Here is a 23614-nt window from a genome sequence, read left to right as displayed (position 1 = left end):
TTTATAAGAATCATTTGTTTTCTTTTTAAGTTCTGATATGAAGTAATCAAAATAAACACAGCTGGTGTTTCACATTCCAAACCATTCCTGGCCAAGTCCTTCCAACTCCCCACTTTTCACTTCAGATATACGTATATTCTGTGAATGGTCAGTCTTGCTGTCAATCACAAAAGAATTCTACAGTTGTCACAGATGCATGCTGGGAGCTGTAACCAGCAATCTTGTTGAGTTTCTTCAGTAAGAGGTGTCTAGGAAGTCACATAAACCTCAGGACCAGACTTCTCACGGCACAGGCGTCGAATGGTAAACATTAGTGGAAAATATTTCTAACAAAAAGTGCTAATATTTAAGTAAGTTTTATCATTTTCCTGTAAATGTTATCTTCCTTGTGCCTTTATGTTACAAATTATAGGTATAGTAGCCTAGTGGTTATGGTACTGGACTAGCAACCCAGAAGTGGTGAGTTCAAATCCCATCTTTGCAATGTGTGAAACTGAATTTAACATATCTGGTCATTTGTAGGCTACCACCAGAAAAAATACCATAAAAGCTGATTAAAGCAGACTAATTTCTTTCATGATGTGGAGATGCCGGTCCACATGATGTGGAGAAGTCTGGTCCACATCGTTCACCTGAGGAAGGAGGTAGCCTCCGAAAGCTTGTGAATTTAAAATCAAATTGCTGGACTATAACTTGGTGTTGTAAAATTGTTTATAATTTCTTTCAGGTAAAGGAACTTGCCGGCCATTATCTGGTTCAGACTACGCATAACTCCAATCCCAAAATATGTGATTGATTCTTAATGTCTTCAGAATTGGACAGCAAGTAAACCAACGATTGCAAAACAGAACAATAAGAGAAATATCAGACAGACCTATCGACAATGACCTAGGCATTGGATCAAGACTATCCTAACCAACATTTGGGGTCTGGTGTTTAAGCTGAGAGAAAAGTCCTACAGGCTTGTAAAGCAACAGCATATCATAGTTGTACTCACAGAATCATACCCATCAGCCAAAACCCCAGGTTCTTTCATCAGCATCCTTGGATGTGTCCTGTCCCATTGAGGCCACAGTAGAATACAATCAGGTGGGCACAGCCCAGCAAGCCCCCAACATTAACTCTGGCTTCAAGTCAAACATTGTCAAGGAGGCCTCCTCCTCATTGCCACTTTCCACCACCCCCCCCAACAAACTCAGGAGCATAATCTTAAAATTAGAGCTAGGCCATTTAGAAGTGAAGTCAGGAAGCACTTTTTCACACAAAGGGTAGGGGAAATCTGGAACTCTCTCCCTCAAAAGGCTGTGGGTGCTGGGTCAATTCAATTTTTCCAAGACTGAGGTCAATAGATTGTTGTTAGCTAAGGATATGAAGCAAACGTGGGTAAACAGAACTGACGTACAGATCAGCTTTGATCTAACTGAATAGGCTCGAGGGGCTGAAGGGCCCAGTGGGATGGAATATAGAAACAGGAGTAGACCAAAGTGCCGAGGATGAGAAAGACAGGATTGAGATCCTTAAAAAATAAAAATATAAATATAAATCAGTATGCAAAATAAGTGTGGCACTGGTCCCTTTGAACTCTATTGAAACTACAGGTAGTTAACAGTACCACATTGGAAAGTTTTAATACCAGAACAGAGTTGTAATTTCAGAGCTAAGAACATTCAGTGTGCCATGTTCACCAAACATCCTCAGATGTTTGGGAGTGTTAAGGTACTTTGCAATAATCCCCATCTGAAATTATCATATCAATTAAAATTCTTTGTTGGATACTTTTGTGCTTTATAAGGGGAGATTTCATAGAGGTGTTCAAAATCATGAACAGTTTTGACAGAGTAAATAAGGAGAAACTGTTTCCAGTGGCAGACGGGTCGGTGACCAGAGGACACAGATTTAAAGTGATCAGCAAAAGAGCCAGCGGTGACATGAGGAAACATTTTTTTACGCAGCGAGTTGTTATGATCTGGAATGCACAGCCTGAAAGGGTGGTGGAAGCAAATTCAATAGTAATTTTCCAAAGGGAATTGGATAAATACTTGAAGGAGAAAAAAATTACAGGGCTATGGGGAAAGAGCAGGGGAATGGGACTAATTGGATAGCTCTTTCAAAGAGCCAACACAGGCATAGTTGGCCGAATGGCCTCCTCCTGTGCTGTACCTACTATGATACTATGATAAGCAATCATTAAAGATTTACTGCTTACCTCTTTGCTGCAGTGATATCACTACTGGCATTGATACTGTATCACTTGCAGTTTGGTTAACACTAGAGTATGCAGGTGCAAAAGACTTTAAGGCCTAAATTAGATACATTACTGGAGCACTTTGAGGCCAAAACCACACAAAGAAAAAACTACAAACACGTACGCAAACAAAAACAATTACGTTTTTACTGCTGCATTGTTAAAGTAATATTGCCAATTGTAATGGACTTCCTGGCATGAAATGTAAAGTTCAGTGTCCCAAGAGCCCTAATCATCTTCTAATCTATAAACAAAGATTCTGGAATAATATACAGATGTGAAACTTAAACCTGTAAGCATTTTTGGGCACAACATTAATAATAAATATTAAGTGTTATGAGTTAAAACCCCAGTATAAAAGAGAACTCTTTTAGCTCATTATCCCATAAATCAAGGCCATACATTTGAACAGATTATTAGGTTGTAAGCTTTGTTGCAGAACAAAGCCAAAGCAAAAAAAAATTGAGAGTGCAGCAAGGCACTGTTAAAATTTATGCAGGCCAGCATTTTTTCCATGTCTGCTGAAGGCTTCCACTTTGATATGACACATATTGAATGGATCATCCTAGTGCTAGGCGCCAGGCCAGTTTTTATCTTAATGCAGACAGTGCGGCGACACAGACCCTAATGGTCCTTATCTTGATCTTGTGTAAAAGCATCTTTGATTTCTGAGTGATCCTTCTAGTTTCTGACACTCCCTTTCTAACACAGCAGATGACGACAGCAGTTTTTGTAATAAGGGACATTACACCATTTTTCCCACTAACGTACTGTACACCAAGAATATTTTCCTGGCTAGGTTTAAAAAAGATATCTCAAGAACTTCTAATACAATTTAAAACTATACAAAAACAGTACATATACAGTTAATAATTTGTCTAGTAATTTTCAAGGAACATGAAAGTTTCAATCTCTAATGTTTAATATTACCTCATTAATATTTTGCATCCTGTCCAAAGTTCTTTTTTTTAAAAGCAGTCTTGACCATCTCCAAATTTATAATGCAACCGATAACAGTGATCAGAGCTCTCTCTAAGCAGGCACAAACACTTTGCACATTCCCATAAGTATTTGTGGAGTTAGAAGATAATTCTCCTTACACCATGCAATGGAAGTACAAGGAGTGAGTGAATCCTTCTTTTTCTCCCCCACATTTGATGGCCATATTTAGACATTCTGATTGAGGGATCAGGATTATGTGGCAACCCAATACAGCATAATTGGGAACACAATTTACAGACCAATGGTTCTGCATTCAAGTCCCAGTAATGTAGAACATTTAAATCCACCTGCGTGAAGATTTTCTCCTAAACCCAAAAAACCTCATCAGACTTAGTATCAAAGCCACTGGAGTCATCAATAATGCTCTCATTTAAATCCCAATGCTTTACCAATTCAACTGATTTTCAAGTTTGCATTATATTAAATCACTGAATCAGCTAGTTAATGGAACAGCTCCATTATGTGACCCTAATCTAGATATTCTAAATAAATAGTTAGTCAGTGAAGGTGTTAAAAATCACAATACACATTAATATGTAGTCATAACTTGTTTGAGGTCTAACTCCAGATATAATATGCAACATATTTCTTTTTGTTGCATAAGCAACCAGCATATATTAGGTATATTTAGTATATTTACTGCTTTTGTCTTGATCAGAAATACACAGATATTGAATAAATACTTTATTCGTGCTGAGTCCGATAAGAGTAATGGGAGGGGAGGAGAATTGTTCTTCACAAAATATGGAAGAAAGCATGTTTTTTAAGTCATTAATGAGTCACGAATAAAAATGCATTCTCAGGAATTGCAAGCTTCAAAGCAATGTATTGCTGCGATTTTGTCAGCGGGTTGTCAATTATGGTGGAAAACATTTTTCATTATGAGATAAATTTTGGGCCATTTGTTAGTCTGTTGATTTGACCTTTAAGTTATAGGGAGTGCAAGTTTCTTCCTATTACAGAATGTTGGAATATTTCATATCCTGTACAGTTATCAAATAATTACTCTGTCTACTCTTTCAATTCTAAATTTTTGGGAAGGCAGAGGAAAAAGGAAAATTCAATGATAATGCTGTTCATGAAAACTTGGCTTCTTCTGTTCCTGCAATTCAAGAAAACATTCACTAGCTTAATTTTGAAAGAAAAATAATTCAGTTCATCTATAAAGTGCAGTACAATCTTCTCATTAAAAGAATTATACATTAAAACCACAATTATTTTATCTATAACTAAAAACGTACAAATCAGTAGGAGAAGCCATTAAGCAGAGGTGAGCCACTTCTCCTGGTGGAAAGAGAGTGACCAGCCTGTATTGCTCTCTCATCGCTCCTAGGAGCCAATTTTGCAAGGAGTTTCAGTTGAGGAAAGATGCATGACACTTAAAAGTGGAAAGAGCAACTTACAAAATATGGGGAAGAGGTATAATAATTGTTTTTTAAAGTCGCAAATATATTACCATTCGAGTCCTAAATCAAAAGAAACATAAAAGCAAAATGAAATGTACACACTCTTTCTTTAGAGAGAATACAATTAACAAATTGTTGATTCTGTGGTTTATCAGCCACCCCATTTGTCACCGTAACTGCTTCGGCCTCTTCATTGATTCCTACAAGTTACTTGAGAATGTTACCAAACTCACTCAACTCTAATGCTGACAGACATCTTAAATGCAAATAAATAATTCATACAAAGTGCATAATAAACACAGCAGGATAATGTTTTTGTCAATGGTAACCTATAAGCACACTATCATTTGAAATGTGATATAGGAAAAGCTTAAGTGTTTTGTGGAAGAGGGAAAACAAGGGGACATTATTCTTCATAGCAATACATTTAAGAAAACATATGCTGTTTATTTACGTTATGGGCAGGAAGTTACATCCTGGTTGGTAAAATACTGACACCAAATAAATTCATAAATTTGGAACTATGTTTCTTTTGCAAATAAAGTAACCCTCCTTTTCCATTATGGGAGAAGGCAACTGTACTTTTTGTACTGTTATCTCTAAACTTCAAAATCAAGATGTATTATGGTACAACAAAAATCACCAATAGATTACCTGTAAGATAAAACAACCTTCCTTCAAGCTATTCAGACCAATACAATTACCTAACTGGTACCCAACTGGCACATGTACAGAATTGAACAATCGGCCACAGAATCATGGAAATTTATGGCACGGAAGGAGACCATTCGGCCCGTCGTGTCTGTGCTGGCCGAAAAAGAGCTTTCCAGCCTAATCCCACTTTCCAGCTCTTGGTCCATAGCCTTGTAGGTTTTGGCACTTCAAATGCATATCCAAGTACTTTTTAAATGCGATGAGGGTTTCTGCCTCTACCACCCTTTCAGGCGGTGAGTTCCAGACCCCCACCAACCTCTGGGTGAAAAAATTTCTCCTCAGGTCCCCTCTAAACCTTCTACCAATTACCATAAATCAATGCCCCCTGGTTATCGATCTCTCTGTTAAGGGAAACGGGTCCCTCCTATCCACTCTATCTAGGCCCCTCATAATTTTATACACCTCAGCCTCCTCTGTTTCAAAGAAAACACCCCAGTCTACCCAATCTTTCCTCATAGCTAAAATTCTCCAATCCTGGCAACATCCTCGTAAATCTCCTCTGTACCCTCTCTAGTGCAACCACATCTTTCCTATATTGGGGTGACCAGAACTGTACGCAGTGCTCCAGTTGTGGCCTACCTAGTGTTTTATACAGTTCCAGCATAACCTCCCTGCTCTTATATTCTATGCCTCAGCTAATAAAGGAAAGTATCCCGTATGCCTTCTTAACCACCTTATCTACCTGTCCTGCTACCTTCAGGGATCTGTGGACATGCACTCCAAAGTACCTCTGTTCCTCTACACTTCTGAGTATCCTACCATTTATTGTATATTCCCTTGCCTTATTTGCCCTCCCCAAATGCATTATCTCACACTTCTCCAGATTGAATTCCATTTGCCACTTTTCTGCCCAGTCCATTGATACCTTCCTGCAGTCTACAGCTTTCTTCCTCACAGCCAACTTTCGTATCATCTGCAAACTTCTTAATCATGCCCCCTACATTTAAGTCTAAATCATTGATATATACCACAAAAAGCAAGGGACCTCGTACTGAGCCCTGCAGAACCCTACTGGAAACAACCTTCCAGTCACAAAACACCCGTCGACCATTACCCTTTGCTTCCTGCCACTGAGCCAATTTTGGATCCAACTTGCCACTTGCCCTTGGATCCCGTGGGCTTTTACTTATTTGACCAGTCTGCCACATGGGATCTTGCTAAAATCCACGCAGACTACATCAAACACGCTACCCTCATCGACCCTCCTTGTTACCACCTCAAAAAATTCAATCAAGTCAGTCAGACGCAACCTTCCCGTAACAAATCCATGTTGACTGTCCTTGATTAATCTGTGCCTTTCTAAGTGACGATTAATACTGTCCATCAGAACTTTTTCTAAGTACAAGCCAACCATGAGACCATCATAACCCTTGATCGCCAAACTTCGCTCTTCGACGGTATTACTCAGTTTTGACACAGACTTTAATTGTTGGGCACTGAATACAAACATGTAGCATAATATAGCAGTTGAGCACATTTTGGTATCTGTTACTACTGTCAGAAAAATAAAAGCCTTCATAGGTTTACTTCCCAATCTACCTAAGCTGCTCATGAAAGTATGAAATATACCATTTATTTACTTTCACTTTTCAATCATGCAAAATGCTCGCCTTCAGCCCTTTTAAGTGTCCTTAACAGTTTTGAAAATGTTCCTATTTTGTCACACATCTGCAGAGACTTCATGCCTTTGATCTTCCACATACACGAATTACCAATTTTCACTAGAAGATGGCAAGTGGAAACTAGTGGCTGGAAGCAAAATTGGAGACTGTATCCCCCAGACCAGTCTCACACACCTCCTAGCAACAATTTGTAAAGCAGCACCGACAGATCTAGGAATCAAACAGAGCATGTGGATAGAACCTAGTTTAGTTTAAAACAAATGTAAAGAATCTTACAATACCAGGTTATAGTCCAACAATTTTATTTGAAAATCACAAGCTTTCGGAGGCTTTCTCCTTCGTCAGGTGAATGTGGAAATCCTTGAACGTTTCGCATTCAACGTTTGTCAACCCCAGTCCATCACCGGCATCTCCACATCACAGTTTAAAACAAAACCACAAAAATCCAAAGAAAAGGTGGAAAGTAGCATTTCTGAAATATTATGAAGGAAACTTACAGAAAAGCACAGGTTAATATTTTCTGAATTCCAGAATTGTAACCAGATAAGTTTTAATATTTGTGTGGAAATGTTGCCAGATTTCCTAAAGGGTTAACATTCAAGTTCATTTATTTGACATGTTTCTAACCATCCAAAGAGATAATGAACTCTGTTTTTGACTGTAAAAATAATCGGTCATCAACCTGATACATTAACTCTGTTTCTCTCTCCACAGATGCTGCCTGACCTGCTGAGTATTTCCAGCATTTTCTGTTTTTATTTCTATTTTTGTTGTGTAGATTTGATGTAGATTCAAAACTCTCTTACTCACTTGGGCTATAAGGTGACAACTGACCAGTTGCTTATTCCAGGAAAGATATCAGAAACAAATTTTGAATCATAGCTAAATATATTTTTAGTATTTTGTTCATCTCTTCCAAGTTATTTTCTTCTTGCTTTCCGCCCACAGAATTCTGTCAACCAAGAAGGCAACACTAATCAGCTGCTTAGAGCTCGAGAGCAATCCACATGTGCCAGGTAATGATCTGAAACAAGATAAAGCTCAGCCACCTCCCCTTAACGTTCAATGGCACCACCATTGCTGAGACCCCCACCATCAACAACCTGGGGGTCACATTGACTAGAAGCTAAACTGGATCAGCCATATCAACACCGTGGCTACAAAAACAGCAGAGGATGGGTGCTCTGCGACGAGTGACTCACTTCCTAACCCATCAAACCATCTCCACCATCTACAAGGTTCAAGTCAGGCGTGTGATGGAATACTCACCACTTGCTTGGATGGGATCAGCTGCAACAACACTCAAGAAACTCAGTACCATCTAAGGTAGAACCGTTCACTTGATCAGTGTCCCCATCACTGGACTCAATATCCACCCTTTCCACCACTGGCACACTGTGGCTGCAGCATATCCGATCTACAGGATGCACTGTAGTAACTCACCAAGGTTACTATGACAGCACCTTCCTCTCCTACGACCTCTACATCATTTCCAAGTTCCAGTCACACAACATCCTGACTTGAACATATCGCCGATCGTTTGTTGTTGCTGGGTCAGAATCTTGGAACTCCTTACCTAACAACATTGTGGGAGCACCATTACCACAAGGATTGCAGCAGTTCAAGGAGAAGGTCCGCCACCACCTTCTCTGGGCAATAAAAGGCTGTCTTGCAGCCGCTGCCCACTTCCTAAAAACAAATTTAAAAATCCAAAGCAACTCAGTTGTCAGTTCTCCTCTTCTTCCCATAAGGATACATCCACCCTTTGCATAGAATCTAAAGCAGAAGCCTTGGCCAAGATCATGAACTTGCTAGAAAATCATCGATTCAATCCCACATTATCACTCTGTAGTGCAGCACATTGGAAGACAATGTGCTGTTGGGTTCAATTTTTTTTTAAATTCTAAATTTCTTCCCTATTAATTGTGAAAGCCTCTTCTGTTATACATATAATAATATGGGCTCGTAAGATAAGTATGTAATCTGCAGCTCCATACCCGCTAATTAGTCATCAATAGAGTCTAACCATTGAAACTATCATATCCAAAATGCCTCAAGCAATTCTAAACTGTCCTTTTATAAATATAAAACTGTACTTACACAATGAAGTGGCCCATGACCCGTGTCATACCACATCGCAGAGACAACAATAATTGTTAGCAACAGTACACGTCAGACTCTATCACTAGGTCCTGTCCAAACAGACATAACACACTCATGACATTGTCCTTTGTGTTAGCTATGCAGTCAGGTACACTAATTGTATAAATATGGTACCTCACCTGTGAGGTGATCTTCTGTTTCTCACGATAAAATTAGTGTTCTTTTGTTTTTAATTGCAGCATGCTTTATACCTATTCCTTGATAGTACATGCGCTTACTAAGTGTTTAAAACAGTGCTGAAAATCAGATATACGTTTAACGGGAATAGATTCAATTCAGAGAACCATGACATGCAGACCAAAAGGTTGGGGTGCATAACAGAGATGCATGTAGTTCGAAGTTTTTCTCGGCCAGTGCGTACAAAAGCCAGAAAGCCACGCGACAGAGGTACAAGGTCAAAACTAGACAGCAACTCGCACACAACTGTGATCCATGTAGGAGTTTACTGATAACGCAGATTAGGCTGCAACACCATCAACACAAGACAATAGTGGTCTTCTGATATCAGAAGTACTTAATTGATAGGGTGGGGAGGGAAAAAAAAATCACAATTTCTGACATACAAATGTTCAATTTACAAGAATAGGATTTTCAAAAATTACAAACTACTTTGTATACAAATTGTTTTACAAAAATATTTTTTAAACTTTACAAATATTGCATCTTGGAGGCTGTTTAAAAGTCCCCGTGCTTCACAAATAGATTCTTGCATTTTGCAGTTGAGTGTAAGCTGTAAATACCTACCAAGGATCTAGGAAACCTCCTGTGCCAGTTTTCAATTGGTCAGAAATGATACAATACAATGATATGCATACTTCTTCTAAATATACAGTTACATTTTATAAAGGTTCAAAATAGCACCTCAATTTGGAAAACTATCATGACGCACTCAGGGAAAAATCCATCTTCAGGTTCTCATTATAGGAGTTGACAGACAGAATAATAGACAAGAGCACAGAAAAACAGCAGAGTATTGATGAAAACAAGAGATCAGCTAATCCTAGTCAGGTCAGATTATAGCATCCTCCAACACACATTTATCATATTATCAGTTTAATCTTCCACTGTCAAGAGAAAACAGCCATCAACTCTCCTTACACAAGCAATACTGTCATGTCCACTACCATTGTTTGTGATCACCATTAACCTTACTTTTGTTGAAGACGAAGAAATGCTATCATCTCTAATCTTTCTTACACATGCATTATGTGACAGAAAGTCATATCATAACACAGCAGTAAATCTATAACTTGGTCAATGTAACTCAATTTTAGTCCTACCAGATTTGCCAGTACAATCTGCATTAAGACATCATATATTGTTTCAGTAAAATAGGCTACATTACCAAGGCTTCAACATTAATAAAATCTGCCTTTTTACCTAGGCAACACATTGCTGTTTACAAACATTTTATTGGAACACAGTGACGGTAAGTCTTAAGTTACACAAGTAACAAGGTAGTTTTCATGGGCAGGAAGATGGGTCTAAGTTTGATCAAAATCTTAAGAACAACTCTAAAGTTGAGATGACAAATTAGAGAGACAGATACCAACACCTCTCCTCTACCTCCACCTCATTCACCTTTGGAACAGTGAATTTAAAACTAGACTCTAACATTTCCTTTTTCATCATTTTGGAATAGAAAAACTCTTATTCTACAGATTCACTTACTTTTATTATTTAAATCAACGGAAATTAAGTATAGTAGGGCAAGAAAGGAAGTGATATCAGTTGGCATTAAAACAATCCTAACGTAAACATGCAGAAAAATGGCATTGATTCTTTAATAGGTTTTTAATAGGTTTAATAGGTTCTTAAATAGGTTTTTTTCATTAAATACTGCAGCAATTCAGTAAATGATAACATTGAAAATTTGTACTGCAATATTACATAATATTATCACAACTTAATGAGTTATATTTAAAAAATTAAGTGCTACACTTGTATCTGATCCAAGTTTATTATCTGATTGTTATTTTGTGAAACACACCCATTTTCCCCCTTTGAAACTGTCTAGTCTCCTGCCAAACATACAGATTCTTACAGTGGGGAGGACAAGTTGCAGGATCCTCACTCCAATGGTTTGGACACAAAACAAATTGGCTGGAAGAAGAATTAAAAATTCCATGTGTCCAAAATCAAGGATCTGCAGAAAATATCAATATCATCCTGCTGGACCTGTGAGGCATCATCAGAATGATGTAGTATCCCTCTTCTGCCACTGGACAGCACTTTACAATTGGCTTGGCTCACTGAGTGAGGGCCCTTAAAAGCAGAAGCTTTTTATTGCATCATTATTGTACTAGGCAAATCCTTTTTAGGTTTTGCCCAGTTGTGCGAGACCTTTTCCTGCATGGTGCATGGTTGTGAAATGCGTGCATGGAGACCAACTTCATAAAAATTACAGAAACATTCTTCCAATGTGTACAAAGTAGATTACACATTATGTACTTTGCAGACACAAGAAACTTTCTAAAATCATCTTCAAATTGAGCATGATGGTAATTTGCAAGGTATATAATAGCACAGGATCAAATATATTAAATATAAAAGGCCATCATGCATGCAATACTTTTCTAGTACTTCAAAACCAAACTAATCATTAATGCTATGTAATTACAGGTTTAAGACTGAATAGCACCAATTTATGCATTTTAAAACGTCAGGAGGACGTGCATGTTTTGACACTTTCAAGTCCAAGATCCGTATGTCCACACAATATTTTTTCCAAACCCTTTGTTAGTCACCCAATCAGAAGCTTAACTAAAGGGGAGAATGCAACTGAAGTGTCACATTTCCAAAGGCTGCACAACATGGAATCAACACAAACAATCGCGGATAATGACTGGTGGACTTTAAGGGTCAGCGATTGCCAAAACTATAATGGACATGTATTTTGCTTCATCTCCCCTCCCCCCACATTGCCCGTAGAAGTTGGAATGGCATTATCAATAATCTGTCATGTATTCTCTAAAGTACATGCAGCAACAAAAGCTAAAACCACGACTGCTGGAAGTATTCATTTACAACATCCCTACAAATCTTGGCCTTTGCAGCCATCTGATGGATCTTGACAGAAACTACAGAAACTACACCACACATTTATACTATGTAGGATGCTGAAGTCTCAAGCTATTCTTATTACATCTTAAACAGTTTATGGGGCATCTGTTTCTGTGGTGCAATCCAGGCAAAGCTTTAACTGAGACATTAGCTAACACTAGACAATGCAGAATTACTGATTTAATTAAATTTATCAATGTCAACTGGTTTTGATGAAATAATTAAATGTAGGTCGGGCAAATACAATTGTTTTTTGTTTTAGGCCAAAGTTTTCTCCCATTTATTTCTACAGAAAATTCTGCTAATTGCAACCCCATTAAGTAACTTTGCTTCAAGTACTTAACTGAATTCCAACTTCTTTTTCAGATCTGAAACTATACTGTTAAATGTTCATTTGATTTAATGAATTAATATCTTGTTCTTCAGCCAGTGTAATGTCCTATTATCAATAGCCTCAAACGCCAGATTTCTAAATATTTTATTTTTACTGCCCCAGTTTTAGAAGTACAGTAATTTTCTCCTCTTCCTTGGGTTTTTCTGTCATATTTCTGTTTGAGAAAGCTGGCAAGCTTCCAGACAGTACTGTTCCGTCAACAACTAATGAACCAACCATTTCTGTTCAGTGCTTCAAGGTCTCACACTGTGTGGAAATATGGCCGTGATCCTGTTTCCTAACATTCTACAGAGTAAGCAGTGGTACACCACTGTGTCACAAAGCCACAAATTACATTTTTGTTTCATGGCATAATTTGTAAGTTTTCTTCTAACTGTAGACAAGTAAATGCACTTCAAAAAAGAAACCTGAGTTCTGGGTTCACCCCATGGCTCAGCTGGTTAGGGCAGCATCTAACTGATCCTAGCAGACCACCTATGGTATATTAGGTGATCTTATCTGGAGAGATGGTTAACCCTGCTACAATTGGCCTTGGCTTCCTTAAGAAAGGGGACAAAAAACCCATGGTTTCCATCCTAATTGTTATCCTGTCACCCTTGCTCAATGTGCACCTGCGGATATCAGGTAAAGACAGGATCAAACTAGGCTGTGATGTCTCTCTGGTCCAACAGCCTGCCGACACTCAACGTCTAGGCTCATACATGAACAATGGCTGCTTAAGTGAAGTACCAAATGTGCCCAGTGCCAATGGAGCTGTACTCCAAGCAAGGAATCTATGTCTTCAGAGAACAGGGGAGGTATTGGCTGATCACTCATTTCCACATGTTCTCCCCAAGTAAACAGTCAGGTGAGTTGGTTTGAGAAGGGAAATAATTCTCTCCATTTGACTCTCTATAGCCAAAGCTTCCCTGATGACTCAGTTAGTTAAGGAAGTGTGTGAGAATGGCTGAACCATATAGACCATAGAATCATAGAAAGTTACGGCACAGAAGGAGGCCATTCGGCCCATCATGTCCATGCCGGCCGAAAAAGAGCTATCCAGCTTATTCCCACTTTCCTGCACTTGGTCCATAGCCCTATAGGTTACGGCACTTCAAGTGCACATTCAAGTACTTTTTAAATGAGTTGAGGGTTTCTGCCTCTACCACCCTTTCAGGCAGTGAGTTCCAGACCCCCACCACCCTCTGGGTGAAAAAAATTCGCCTCAGCTCCCCTCTAATCCTTCTACCAATTACATTAAATCTATGCCCCCTGGTCACTGATCCCTCTGCTAAGGGAAATAGGTCGTCCCTATCCATTCCATCTAGTCCAGTCATAATTTTATAAAACTCAATTAAATCTCTCCTCAGCCTCTTTTGTTCCAAAGAAAACACCCCAGCCTATCCAATCTTTTCTCATAGCTAAAATTCTCCAGCCTCGGCAACATGCTAATAAATCTCCTCTGTATCCTCTTTAGTGCAATCACATCCTTCCTGTAATGTGGTGACCAGAACTGTCCGCAATACTCAAGTTGTGGCCTAACCAATGTTTTATACAGTTCAAGCATAACCTCCCTGCTCTTATGTTCTATGCCTCAGCTAATAAAGGAAAGTATCCCGTATGCCTTTTTAACCACCTTATCTGCTACCAGGAAGGTCTGAAATTTAATCCCAGGTCTATGCTGATACTTAGTTTCAGCCCAAGTGGCAGCAGGAGTGTCACAATTGGTCTCCATACTCCATGATTGGGATGGGGAAAATGAGCTAGAGTTTCCACTTCCAATCATGATCCACAGATCCCTGCTGGAAGTGTGCACGCAATGATGTTGGGTAAGGACAGGTCTGTGATGTTATCCATGGTTAAAGAGTGAATCAACACTCACCATCTAAGCCTCCATATTAAGAATGGCCACTTGGATAAAATACTAAAGGGTGCCCGATGCCCATGGAACCGTATGCCAAAAGGAATCCACACACTCAGAAAAGGAGGGGAAAAAACGGGTGGAAGAAACCAAATAAAATAAAAGCTCACTTATACACTTAACAGAGTGCAATGGCAAAACGTTTAACAACAATTTTGTTTCCCCTTCAGCAAAATATTTCAGGAAGTTTTAAGAGCACTAATGACTAGTGGCAAAACATTGGGTCATGCTTTCGATTTCACAACCATGAGTTCTTATTCTCAGCTGCACTGTGAGGGAAGGCACTGAGCAGTGATCAAATGATTTTCTACAGAAATCAAAAGAAAATCAAATTTCACTCTTACACATCTCCTAGTGGACAACTATGTAGAGATTAGCCTAGAAAGTTATCTTGGCCATTGGGGCAGGCAAAGAGTGCACACCTTATAGAAATCTAAAAGACGGATAGGGGAAAAATAGAAACCCACAAAAACAACCAACACAGAGTTTGAAATTTTATCTATATAACATAGTCAACATCTGAGTCTCACAATAACAGTTCCTCTCATTTTTTTTTATCAATACAATTATACTAATAGTCCATTCACTATGTTTTAAATTGTAGTATCTCCCCTCCCCCCCTTCTCTTGATCATTCAAAACGGAAAATGAATGAGTTCAAGGTGCACATGACAACAGTTTTGCCACTAACGTCACTTGCTACATCGTTGTCAGGATTATCCAGTCACAAAATACAAAGCATCACATTCTAACAAATAAATTATATTCTGTAATCTACAGTAAAACCCGCTTGCAGAACACTTATAGACAGAGAGACCACCTGTTTATAGTGAACATTATTGCTGGTCCCAGCAGTAAATTAATCATGATTATGTGGCCACCCATGTAAAAAGACCACCCTAAGTCAGTCCCAAAGGTTGCAGTTATAAAATGAGTTTCATTGTACTTGTTCGTTTTAGCTCCACTTCATAAATTAAAACAAAAACAAGCATTTACCACAAATATATTTAGTTCAGTAAGAAGTCTACTACTAAAAATTCAAATTAATTGTAAAATTTAAAGATCCATTAAAAAATATACTGCAACTTAACCTACTTTGGTCTCTAGAATCTATAAGATTAATACACATTTACAAAAGGTCTTCTCTTTTTATATTTACTGTTCATTTTTGTATTCATTTCAATTAGGGTGCCCATGCTCGAAAATGAAACATTTTTCCATTTTCTCCTCCTTTCTGGAAACACTCCCACATCAGGTATAGATGAAGTCAGATGCAGAATAAAGTTCATTCTGCCCTGCATTAAGAGTGCCACTTACTGCGCTAGGCTTTCTCCTGACCTCTCTGATTTATGTTGATAATTTAGTGCCAATTATTCCAACCAAGGGCAGTTTTCTGGCAGCCAGAAGGAACTAGATCAAGACTCCCCTAAAATCATTTAGCATGGCTTTTACAGTCATCAGAGGGAGTATATTTTTATCCCATCCGTCTACATTGGATTCAAATAGATCCTTCTGGTGAATAAACTGTATCTAATCCATTATGTCACCCAGTCCTAGCCTGTTTGTTTAGTCATTCTTTTCTTTCTCAGAGTAAAATTGACTGTGATATTTGCTATACACATTTGCTTTAAAGGAGAAGGTGGAGCCAGGGAGAGTACATTCCATACAAACTACTCTCCTTGTTCTCCAAGAAAAAATATTGGGCCAGATTTTGCTCTGAAAATGATGGCAAACCTAATAGCACTCACTGTTATTTCAGTGCAAATGGTAGTGCAACTTCCGGGACCGCACATGTGCCGTTAAACGCGGAAATCCGGAAGTTGCTGTACCAGATGCCCTGCTCCTCTGTAAGATGTCCTTCGCGGGAAGGACATCTCGCCGGCTGACTCACCATTCAGATGAACAGAACTGTAAAGTCCCTGTACTGCTCTGATGGTTACGAAGTAATCGCGCCAAAAAAAGGTACGTCAAGTTATTTAAGGCTAAGCATACTTTTAACGCGTGGTAAGTCTTAATTGCTGCCAAACAACCTCTCTGGCACTGAAAATTTACTTTTACAAGTGTGAGGTCTCATTAATTCAGATTTTAATTGTTGTTGGACATTTAAAAAAATATTTCTTTCTGTCTCTTTTTTCAATATTTCTTACTCTCTTTTTATTTCGCTTTTGTACCTGATTCGGCATTGAATTTACTACTCTAACTTACGTTTCCTGGTTCTAATCCTGCGTTGTTTATTAACATGCTTCAATCTAATTGGTTAAGGGGATAGACAGTTGCTTGCCCAGCTCACACAAGTCCCAGATGCCCAGGAAAGGGCATCGCGCTGGATTGAGAGGAACTCGCCATGCAAAAGCCCATGAAAAGTTTACTAAGGTCTATCGAATGGCAGGCACCATTTGTTCGCCGTTGAGTGAAATCTGGCCCATTGAATACAATACTTCCTAATTATTAGGAAATATTTTCAAGTTCAACAAGTTATTTCTCCTCCTATGAAGGTCTGACATTTAACGTCCTTACTTGCTTCCCAAGTTACTGCAGTAATGTATGTAACCAGAGCAACTCACAAGCACTTAGAGTGGTTTCATTAATTAGTATGAGATACATACTAATTAAGGAAACTTTGGACCAGTCCAAAAACAAATCAGGAAACAAAACTGCACAGCAGTACCTAGGTACACTAAAATTTTCTAACCTGGCTTCCTACAGAGTCCATTTATAGAAATAGACAAATAATACAGTTTGATAATGTTAACTGATGAAATTACTCACATGAATTCAGAACCACAGAGATAACTTTTCTTATGTGTTATTTCACAGCCATTTTTAGTCCATTTTATTTTGCAACTGCCCATAACTTCATCTTAACCTACCTTAACTGGTAACAAATTGAAACATGTCAAATATATGGTGTATTTAGCACAGCCTTTGGATTTTGAAATGTTAGCTGTACAAAGATATGATGGGAGCTATTCGTGTTGAAAAAAGTGTTTACTTCAGTACCATTATGTTTTGTGAAAACAATGACTGGCTAGCTGGCTGTACAATGCAAACTAGCATTACATAGTGAAACAGTTGTCCCTTTACAATTTAGAATATTTTGTAAGTGTGCAAAACAATAGAAGCGCTATTTTGTGGCAGACGGTACCATAAACCCCATCTTAAATCCATGACTAACGTCACGCTGAAGGAAATACTTGGCTACAGTATGCTGCAAAGTTATTACAAGGGATCAGTGAAGTATTGGTTATAATTTTGTTACCTTGTATGAAGGCAGAAAGCAGAGTACTCCATGAGTGACAACTTGACAGATCTTCAGCAGTAAACCTCCAATCTCATCCTGAAACTCAAATGTCTCTGTGTGTTGGAAAGTGGCACAGAGTTTTCGTCCATTTGGTCCTGTCCCAATCGTTCCTACCCATACCTAGAGAGAAAAAAAAATTGGTTACAAGTATTATAGTGTACAGGAATTTAGGACATTATAAATAGTTCGATATAAATGTAAAACTTGCAGTTTCTCTGATCCCGCCCCCAAAAATAACTAGCCTATGAATTGAAAATGGGTCACAAAGATAATCATTCCTAGATTACTTAATTACTAAAGATTAAAGGAACACTATGTCCCCACAGTGGCCTTTAGAGAAACATGAATATAAATCGGCAGTTAAACTTAGCAATAGCAATAAGGCCACTGCCAAACAGATTTACCCCATTTTTCATGCAAGGTGTCACGTATGCATTTCCAACAATCACAGTGACTTAATCTTGGCCCATACTGATGCTTTATAACTGACCAATAAGTGTGTACACAAATAACATGGGCTGACTCTTTTGTCTGATATCCTCTCTCTACATCACATCCAGCACCTTCCCTCCCCTGGTAAGTGCTTCCTCAGCTGACTCCTGGTGAGATGCGCCATGCTACGAATTTTGCTGCAGATCATATTCGTATCATTCCCCCATAACATTGTATGTCAATGCACCAACACCCTGTCTACTCTGTTGTCCAATTGTTACAATAAATATTAGTGTGAAATAACAAAGCTGCTTGCCTTTCCTTGCCAAGTCTAACATTTTTTCCCAGGAGTGGCATCTTGCATGGCTGCCATGCTCCTGACCATCTGTATCAATCACTTGCCTTCAGCATTTGGTTCCCAATAAAATTAGAAATGGAAAAGCAATGGAGAACATGAGGCTAGCAGAAAGGGGGTGAAATCAGAAAAAGTAATGATCTGGTAAGTGAATCTGGGAAGAATAAAATAACAATGGTAAGACCTATCAGATGAGAACAGAAAGATCATCACCATAGTGAAGAGGCACATAGCTGGAACACAGTGAAACCAAATTTAAGGAAAATGACAGATGCAGAACACAATTTTTAAGAAAGGGTCTCAGTGCCTAGCATACTTAAACATGTTGAATGCGTCATACTGCTACTGACTGACAAATAAAATAGGCTTTCTCAGATCTCTTAATGAATAGTTTAATCCAAAACTCACAACAGTGGCAAAAACATAAAACAAAAAACAAAAGAAAATCTTCTTCACTCTCGGTAACAAGTCAGCCTCCAAGACATCACCCAAGACATAATCTGATGACATTTAGGTAGCCGTCATGACACATACAATTTTTTTGATTAGTTGATTATTAACCAGGTTATTGCTGAGTCACTAAAATGTTATTTCTCTTTAGAACTTTCTTTCAAGCTCCCTCAATGACTTACTAGGTAAATGCATTAGGTTATGTGGTACTAAGTCATACAGATCAGAATGTGTCATTAAGAATTCCTCCTTTTGATTGCTACCCAGTGAGCCCTGCTGGGACATGCATGTGGGATGTCAGACGAGGACGATATCAGGTTTGGCTGTGATGTCTTCCAGGTTCTCACTGTCCAGGTTCAACATGAAGAATGGCCACTTGGAAAATGTAGCAGAGTTTGTTGGCACCCACAGAACCATACATTAGGGCCTTGAGCAAAGGAGTTGTGAAAATTGGGGGGGGCAGAGGGAAGAAATTTTTTTGTTAATTGATACTGTTGCTGCTTGTGATTCCATAGCACAAATATTCTTCTAGGCTTTTAAATTTGAAGTTTTTAAAAATGTACGTTGGGTATTATGGCATAAGGAATAAATCAATTTACGTTGCTCAAATAAATATTCTTAAATACTATTAAATCAATCTACATGTATGTGGTATCCTACGAGGTACTAAAAACATATTTAAGATCTGCTTGTGGGAAACCTATAAGCAACAGAAGTTCTTAATAGATATTGAAATTTCATTAAAATTGTTACTGACTTTTAGCAGTGAAGCAGTTAAGGTAGCTACCAGCCAATGCATTTTTCAACTACACGAGTGTAACATAAGCTTCTGTATTATATTGCACAGATCCAATGGAGGAAAACTTAAGACATTATGAGGCTAACTGTGTTGCTAATAACCACTGTTAAACTCATAAAGTGGTACTCTAGCACTGATGTTGACTGACAATTTACAGATGTACAGGTAATTTCCTAACTGCTGACATTTAAACTAGAGCTGTAACGAAGTGTGATTTTTATTTAGCTTTGAAGCTCTAACTGTAAAAGATAATGAAGCTTTGGTCACCATTTTGGATTAAGAATACAGCTGGGAAACACAAGATCAGGACTGAAGGGAAAGGGGAAAAAAAAACAAGATCATGGCATAGCACAAGAAGCAATATGGAGAAAAAGCAGAAATATACTACAACATGATCTTTGATGCTGAACTGTTAGTTTAAAGCTCAGCAAAATGAAGCCTTCCTAATACATTTCGAACTGAACTTCCATTCTTAACAGTAGCGATTAATCCCAACACAATACAATTTTACAAGTTAATTTTTATTTTTGCACTTTTAGCTCCAACTCCATTCCCAAGAGGCCAAGTAGGCAAACCTGTTTACAAGTCTCCTCGAATCGCACTCCAGGATGAGTCCTTCGGATGCAACATTAAATCGAGTTTGCACCTGCCTGTTCTACTGGACATTAAAGAGTCAATGGCACTATTCAAAGACTAGCAGGAAGTTCCCCTAGTATTCAACATTCTTTCTTCAACCAAAAACAAATGAGCTGGTCACTCATTTCATTGATAATTATAGGATCTTGTACATAAGACAGCTGTCATGTTTACCTACATAACCGGAGTCACTGCACTGTATGTAAATCAGTTTGAGACACTTTTGAGAGATGCAATAAGGTGCTATATGAATCAAAGTTTTTAATTCTAGGAGATATATGAGAATGGCTCAGCATAATTTACCCTTCTATTTTTTCCTGCATCAGTGGAAGTATCTCATTCCTCCAGCTAACCCATCAGATTAATAATTATTGCATGGCTAATTTTCCAAGTGGCGTAACCCATAACCTATTTCATCAGCACATCACTAAGCCAACTTAGTGCTGTTACCCTTTGCAAACAGCCAGAAAAATCAGAACAAAATCTTACTGTGCAGCCATCAGAAGCTGCACCAATATGACAATGAGCTTTTTCAAAAAAAAAGTATGATGATATTGATGTTAGCACTGAATGTAAATATTATTTTTTCATAATATTTTATTTATTGGGTTTGGGGGTTAGAAGCTCACACCTATTGCACTGAGAGCAATGGATACACTTTCCTAAGACACATCACCTTCAGAGCAAGATTAATGCATTACTGGATGAGTGAAGGCATTAATTTTGCATTGCTTGATATCTCTGATCTACCAGAAACTTCATAGAAGTGATTATTTTTTTAAAAATAACAGACGCTGATGAATTATTTGTTCAATAAAGTGACTTGCAAATTTTTATGTATTCATTTATTTTATACATTATCAAGGTGGGATTTTTTTCTATGCAAGAAGTGATAGTGATTGCATCACTACGTTCTTCTCTCACTAAAAAGTGAAGTAGTAATCATAAGTGAACATGTGAAAAGCTATCCTGCAGGTGCACTTACTGGGGACAGCTCTTACTGCAAGCTTTGTTCAGTTGCTTTCACCCTAAGCTGAACTGAATGTCATTTTAGGGGTATAAAAGGTACAAACAGAGCTTCAGACAGGCAATCCTGTCTAACTGCTACAGACTGCTCTTGGAACACCAGCATAATCAGTGAAAGCGTGCAGAAGGATTGTTAAAAGGTTCCCCCCACCTAATACTTTCAGGTGCACCAATAATAGACTTGGAAAATTCCCTTGCTTTTTACGCACAGCTTTGCAATGCAATGAAAACAGAACATTTTATATGCAAATTTTAAGAGTGTATATATCACTCTTTTATTGCCAACCATGCTATCTGCTCCTGTATGCATTACCTTGGTGGTCTCCCAGTCAACTTTCTACACTAATATTTTGCAGACGAATGCAATTTTCACCACTGGTTTGCTTTGATCTAATGCAGTATTTATTAATAAGGTTTAAATTATAGCTGAGTACACAGATGTTCTGTTCTGTATAAAATGCGCGCTGTTCATTATTTCAAGTTAACCAAAATAAAGGATACTATTAGCAGGCCTCACCAGATGGTATAATTTCAAGTTAAAAGCATAAAACTAATGAAGTCTTAAACATTCCTGTGGTGCATCTACATAATGTAGAACTTTGAACTGATTTAATGGGTTGTGTGTGTGGACTATGTCCATGCTTCGTTTCTAGCTGTTTAACTCTTTCATCCACCTAGTCTCATCTGTAACTAGACAAATAGCTTCCAAGCAGATGAAGTTAAGGATATATATTTAATCAAGTACTTAAGGCAGAGGGAGAATAATTCCTAGATCTCAACATATATTTTTATCAACCAGTCTTAGATTAATGCAGAAAAATTAAATTTTAGGAATAATTCTTTTTCAAAACATTTTTTTTAATGCAAAATATAATTGAATACACTTGTGTAGACTGGACAAATTGTGTACCAGTTAGTCAGGAATGCTTATCTGGAGCTCCGTTTATATTTGTCTACCACTTAATGGGTCAGGAAAACTGAACAAAGTTCGCAGAGAAGACCACTGTTCCACCCAGCCACTACCACAAGTTTATCCATCAGGCAGTATTATGTTCCAAGCGCAATGCATTCGCTGACTATTCAATTTCAGGTCAAATGTGCAGGAGATTTGCACTAGGCTTTCATTAGTCTCATCGGAATCTCAACTCCCCCAACAAAGAGAGGGTCAGATGAGTGTGCTTGGCCAATTAATATAACTTTGCAAATTTACAACCAGTGTGAATTTATAACTTTAGTATAAATGGGGTATTAGATGCATATTTAAACCTTAGCAAATATTACCTAAGAAAGGACAGAAAAATGGTAACTTAAAGAAAAGATAGAATTTGCATTTCAATTATGCCTTTTCACATCCTCAGACATCCCAAAATGCTTTACAACCAATGGATTACATTTACAACTAGCAACCTACTTGTTTGAACATTTTTTTATTCATTCATGGGATGTGGGCGTCACTGGCAAAGCCAGCATTTATTGCCCATACCTAATTGCCCTTGAGAAGGTGGTGGTGAGCTGCCTTCTTGAACTGATGTAGTCCATGTGGTGAAGAATACTAGGGCCTTGTGTTTCCAGACAGTTAATCTCTAACAATTTGTAATGGTATCAGTCATGAAATAATGAAGGCTGTTAACATTTAAATATTCAAAAACAAGTGCTGTTAGGTCGAGAGTCCCAGGATTTTGACCCAGTGACAATAAAGGAACGGCGATATATTTCCAAGTCAGGATGGTGTGTGACTTGCAGGAGAACGTGCAGGTGGTGGTGTTCCCATGTGCCTGCTGCCCTAGTCTTTCTAGGTGGTAGAGGTCGTGGGTTGGGGAGATGCTGTCGATGAAGCCTTGGCGAGTTGCGGCAGCGCATCTTGTAGATGGTACACACTGCAGCCGGTAGTGGAGGGAGTGAATGTTTAAGGTGTTGGATGGGGTGGCAATCAAGCGGGCTGCTTTGACCTGGATGGTGTCGAGCTTCTTGAGTGTTGTTGGAGATGCAAGTGGAGAGTATTCCATCACACTCCTGACTTGTGCCTTGTAGATGGTAGAAAGGCTTCGGGAGTCAGGAAGTGAGTCACTCGCCACAGAATACCCAGCCTCTGACCTGCTCTTGTAGC

General features: G+C 38.4%; 1 protein-coding gene across 2 annotated transcripts in view; it reads right to left on the bottom strand.

The window, feature by feature from the left end:
* brip1 (BRCA1 interacting helicase 1) overlaps positions 1-23614 on the bottom strand; it is a 200265-nt gene that overhangs the window by 118364 nt on the left and 58287 nt on the right. For both annotated transcript variants that reach the window (XM_068008500.1, XM_068008498.1), the window contains exon 14: positions 17768-17929. In XM_068008500.1, coding sequence (XP_067864601.1) covers positions 17768-17929 — 162 coding nt within the window. The remainder of the gene's footprint in view (positions 1-17767; positions 17930-23614) is intronic.

Source organism: Heptranchias perlo, chromosome 28, assembly GCF_035084215.1.
Source record: "Heptranchias perlo isolate sHepPer1 chromosome 28, sHepPer1.hap1, whole genome shotgun sequence".
Lineage (NCBI taxonomy): Eukaryota > Metazoa > Chordata > Chondrichthyes > Hexanchiformes > Hexanchidae > Heptranchias > Heptranchias perlo.
This window is presented reverse-complemented; position numbering and strand designations above follow the sequence as displayed.